Consider the following 5,464-nt stretch of genomic DNA (forward strand, 5'->3'; position numbering starts at 1 on the left):
TTATGAATATTTTTTAGTACTTTTTTTTTTTTACCATATTTTATGTCTACAAGGCCAATTTAAAGAAAGACAAGGGCCATTTTGGTCATGAAGAAGAACAGAAAAGCCCAAGGAAAGAGACAAAAATCCCTTAGTACAGAACCCCTCGTCCAACGTCAATAAACTTTTAATATTTTGAAATATTTTGCATGGGAATTTGATAAAAGAAAATATCATTTCACAAATAAAAGAGTAAAGAAATGAAAATATAAATAAATGATACAGCAATGGTCCCAGCTCTGGTTGAAGAGGAAACACAGGAGAACTTCCCCACTTCACCATGCATGTTCAAACAAGACTTTTCTCTCTCTAGAAGAGCAAAATATAGCCTACAACTTTCTCTCTCATCTCAATTTTCAGAACCTCCATAGCTATGGAGGGAAACTCTATAGCTACCTCTTTGTTCCATGCATGAGAGAGCACTCCAGTTAAGACTTCAAAGAAAAAAGTGCCTCTCTCTCTCTCTCTATAGAAGGAAAGAATGTCAAACATCACAGGTGAAGGGAGTTTCTCTTCTGGAGAAGAGATTAACACAGTGCATGAGCAACAGAGTGTTCACAACGTATCGATGACACCTGTTTACGATCAGAGTAACAGTAATGGCTCTGGTTCACAGCCTGTGGTCACAACGAAGAAGAAACGAAACCTACCAGGAACTCCAGGTTAGTTTTCCACAGATAATTTGACTATTTTTTCAAATCTGTAGCTAATATTGTTTCTCAATTTTGTGGCAGAATCTGAATCTGTTGAAACAGAGGGATTTTGGGTCTTTGATTTGCTTTTGTTTGAATTTGGTTTGTTCAATTGGGTTGCTTGAATTTGCTCATGAGAATCAATGGGGTATTTCTTTTTCTGCTTTTTCCTATTTTTGGTTTAAAGTGTGAGATTTTATGTTCAGTTTCCCACCGTTAAAAATCTTATGCACAGTCTATAAACATTGAATCTGTAAACTGTTGGGCTTTTTTTGGATGGGTTGATGGTGCTCGGTTGTGTTTGTAGAGACAAATTGTTGGTTGATAACAATAATTGCTCTCTCTCTCTCTCTCTCTCTCTCTCTCTCTCTTTGCTATCTTTGTTATTTTTGGAATGGTTTCTTCTCAGGGATTAGTAATGACAAACATGGACAATAAATTGCTCCTCTTCTCAGTCTCTATGTTATTTCTCTCTGTTATTTTTAGAATATTTGCTTCCCAGGGATTGGCAAAGATAAAAATGGACAGTAATCTCTCTCTCTCTCTCTCTCTCTCTCTCTCTCTCTCGCTCTCTCTCTCTCTCTCAATTATGAAGTGGGAATGGTCTTTGAAAAGGCCAATGTTCAGTGCAAATGCCAATAAACTCTCTTTCACTACTATAAGTGATATTAAACTACCACCTGATTTTCTTTTGGTGGGTTTCTTGCGAATTGGGAACTGGTTTTACCTTTGATGGGCCTTTGCGCATTGAATGCTATGGACTTTGAATAGCCAATACTCATTTTCCTGTTTGGGTGCTGATAATCAGGATTACGTATTGTTTCTGCAAATTGTATATGTGTGCTGATTTATTGGATATTGTTTCTATCCTCTTTCTTTTACTATTTTGAGAGCTAATTACTTGTTGTTTGTGATCTTCAATTTTTTTCCTCACTCATTTCAAGGGCCAATTAGAGTCTCTGTTACTTTCATTGAAGTTTTATTGTCGACTTTTCTCTTTCTAATTATTAGATTCTGTTATGAAGTCTGAACATTGAAAATTCAAAAATCTCTAACTCGGATTGCCTGAATCGGATTGGGATTGGGAGGTGAGCGATTTTGGTCAAATGTACCCTGAAATCCCCCCGATTATCTTTTTTTTTTTTTTTTCTTTTTCATTTTTTTAGCTCGTTTGTTACTGACATAGATTTGGCAATTGCCCAAGTCAGACACCACCAATCGTACTTGGACACTTGGTGCTCTACTCTGATTCTTCAATAACTGGTTTAATAATTCTCATTGATAAGACCTTCCCTTTCATCATCAAAGAGCCTAAGAAAATCCCTCCAATCAAAACCTCACTAACGCTCCTCCACATTTATAAAGTTGTTTTAGTTTTTTTTTTTTTCTCTAATTTGGTGTGCTGAAAGACTATGGAATGGGTTGAATTTTCAGACCCAACAGCTGAGGTGATTGCATTGTCCCCAACAACTCTAATGGCAACAAACAGGTTCATATGTGAGATATGTAACAAAGGTTTTCAAAGGGACCAAAACCTGCAACTCCATAGAAGAGGTCACAACCTTCCATGGAAGCTAAGGCAAAGAACAAGCACAGAGATAAGGAAGAGAGTGTACATCTGTCCTGAGACTACTTGTGTTCACCATAACCCAAGTCGAGCACTTGGAGACCTCACTGGCATAAAGAAACACTTTTGTCGAAAACACGGAGAGAAGAAATGGAAGTGTGATAAGTGCTCAAAGAAGTATGCGGTCCAGTCAGACTGGAAGGCACATACGAAGACTTGCGGCACCAAGGAATATAAGTGCGACTGTGGAACCATATTCTCGAGGTACCTGCTTCCTCTGTTTTGTGTATGTGTGTGAGAGAGAGGGGTGTCTTCTCCTTTTAATCCATTTTTTTGAAACTGCTTTTACACTGTTTCTTGGACTTTGTTCATATGTTCTTGCCCCGTTTTTGAATTGGTTGTATATCAATTACCATGACTCTCTGAACTCAATTGAGAACATGAAATCTCTGCAATATTGCCATGATTTCCCCACTTCTTTTCGAGTATTTCGGAACATGTTTCTCTCATACATTCAATTCACAAGGTCTCTGTGTTATCAGGAGAGACAGCTTCATAACACACAGAGCCTTCTGCGATGCCCTTGTAGAGGAGAACACAAAGCTCAACCAAGGCCTGGCGACAATGGGGGCAACCAACCTACAAGGCCAAGTGTCCGAACTCATGTCATCCATGGCCATGCCACCCTCCATGGCAATGAGCACAACAGACTCCATAATGGGAACTGGCCTCTCAGACTTCACTAACCAAGATACCAAGAACCCACTGAAACCCTTATCACCCCATGAACTGATGCCAATGCCCCTTAAAACTCTGCCAAACATCATCTTCTCAACAAGCTCCTCTGGTTCAATGTTTAGCCCTAGGGCTAGCAGCATGTCACTGAACATGAACCAAGGAGCGGCTCACATGTCGGCTACTGCATTGTTGCAAAAGGCGGCTCAAATGGGTGCAACCGCGAGCTCAAACATTGGACCCCCGGTCATACCAAGAACCTTTCCTGGTCAGCTCATCACTCAATCCGATCAAACCCAGCTTCTTGGCATAGATACTGGGTTCTCGAGCTTTGGGTCCAAAAAACCATTAGAGATGAACTCTTCACAGTTCTTTGATCCTCCTTCTGAGATGAGTGACATGGGGGTCTTCTCTACCAGTGCTGGGCTGTTCATGGGGGATCACAACCAGTATCAGAAGGGCTTGGGGTCTGAGAACAACAGTGCTTCAAATTTGAGTGATAATAACTCGTTCTTGAATTCGAGAAACCAGGTCCAAGGAGCATTAAAGATGGGGAGATTTGGGAGGGGAAGTGAGATTGGGTCTGATAGGAATGGAGATAGAATGACTGTGGATTTCTTGGGGGTTGGTGGAAATATGCATAATTTCCATCATGGCCAGTCTTCTGTGGGGAAACCCATATGGGAGGTCTAGGAGTTTTCAATAAAATGATCTCTGCTTTGATGTTTGTTCATGTTCAAATGGGAGTCCTCATCAAGAGTTTTCAAGGCACAACTGAAGTCTTCATCTAAATTTCAGTTAACCATCAACTGCATACACTACCGGAACAAGAGCAACCCTGTCGAATTTCTTCAAAGAATCATTGTTCTCATAAGGCAATTGAAGTATTGAACTCCATCAAAGAGGGCCATTTACTTTTGTTACATAAAGGTTGCAATCATTTTTCGCCGTTGGATGTGAAATTCAATAGATTGAAGTGTCTTGTAATATTCGAGAAATTTTATTTTAGACTTTGTGTCCAATCAGTGACACATCCTCAACCATCAAATTTACACGTAACGGCTGATAATGAATGCGACCTCTTTGTATCAAAAGTAAATAATCCCATTGTATATATTTCTTCTTACTATGGTGCATAATTGTCACCGAGTTAACTAATTCTACAAGGCATGAGGTAGTCGCTTGGTCTTCTAACCATTTTGAGTGGACTCTATGCTCGCATGTGTTTGATATAAAAGAACTTCGCCCTTGGCCGAGCCGAGTAACTCAGGCAAGTCCAAGTGGACTCGCTCGAGTCCTGCATAGGGGCAAAAAAGCACTAGAAAAAATGGAAAAATTTATAAAAATATAAAAAAATTAAAAATAGGAAAAATAAAAGAAACCTTCAAATTTATAAAAGCTTAAAAAATATATACGAAAATGGATCTAAAAAAAACTGATTTATAGATGGCAAGATCTTAAAAAAATCGAAAAAAAGAAAAATAAAAATAGGGATACTGGCAAAAAACATTCACCAATCATTTACAAAAAAATTCCAATAAAAATAAAAGAAACCTTAAAATTTCTAAAAGCTTAAAAAATATATATGAAAATGGATCCAAAAAAAACTAATTTATAGATGTTGAGATCTCAAAAAAATCGAAAAAAAGAAAAATAAAAATAGGAATACTGGCAAAAAACATTCACCAATCATTTATAAAAAAATCCGAATCACATAAAAAAAATGTACCACTTATATTTTTAACAATTTTTTAAGAACTCTTTTATGTACCCTAAGTTCCAAAAATCACTCGGGGACTCGGGCGAGTCACGAAACCAGGTGATTGCCTGATTGTAAAAAAATTGACTAAATCCTAAGATATTTGCTAGCGAAAAATATGCATTAATCAATCAAGGTTGCCTATGAAAACACCTATCGAGGACTTTTTTATACGAAATTTCGCAAAACATCTTTGCATGACCGGATGAACAATTTTGAAAAAAGGTTTTGAGTTCTAAGTAACCTAGATCCGCCCATCCATCAAATGCACTGTCCTTATTCACTGTTGGAGCATTTGGGCCAAAATTTTTAAGGTTGATTTTAATTTCCAAAGATATGATCGTCGGTTGGGATGAACAGAAATGATCTACAAATTTTACGTTCCAACAAATTCCCTTAGAATTATCGTAATCCGAGTCTTTTTTCAACTGTTAAAAGTAGGATATTGATTGAGAAAAAAAAAAAAAAAATTGCAAGGTTAAAAGAAAACATTATTTTTCTTTTTAGTGTAATCATTTCCAAAGGGAAGCAAGAACAATGAACGGGAAATTAGAAGTTACTGAAGAATCATAAATTAGCAGTTACGTTTCTATGTTTGATAACCTTCTTTGGAGTTAAAAAGTTCATAGTTTATGTGTTTGATAACTCTTGGGATATATGGTAAATATTTTA

The 5,464-nt window shown here is 37.4% G+C and overlaps 1 protein-coding gene across 1 annotated transcript; it reads left to right on the top strand.

Annotated features, from left to right (window-relative positions):
• The first annotated feature begins 263 nt into the window (after nt 1-263).
• On the top strand, nt 264-4,127 carry LOC18445308 (zinc finger protein GAI-ASSOCIATED FACTOR 1). Its single transcript, XM_006855447.4, has 3 exons — nt 264-701; nt 2,166-2,562; nt 2,841-4,127. The coding sequence occupies exons 1-3, from the start codon at nt 521-523 to the stop codon at nt 3,724-3,726; spliced, it is 1,464 nt and encodes a 487-aa protein (XP_006855509.1). The 5' UTR covers nt 264-520; the 3' UTR covers nt 3,727-4,127.
• Nucleotides 4,128-5,464: the final 1,337 nt, after the last annotated feature.

The sequence above is a fragment of the Amborella trichopoda genome, chromosome 2, assembly GCF_054954075.1.
Source record: "Amborella trichopoda isolate Santa Cruz 75 chromosome 2, AtrichopodaSantaCruz75HAP2 v2.0, whole genome shotgun sequence".
Classification (NCBI taxonomy): domain Eukaryota; kingdom Viridiplantae; phylum Streptophyta; class Magnoliopsida; order Amborellales; family Amborellaceae; genus Amborella; species Amborella trichopoda.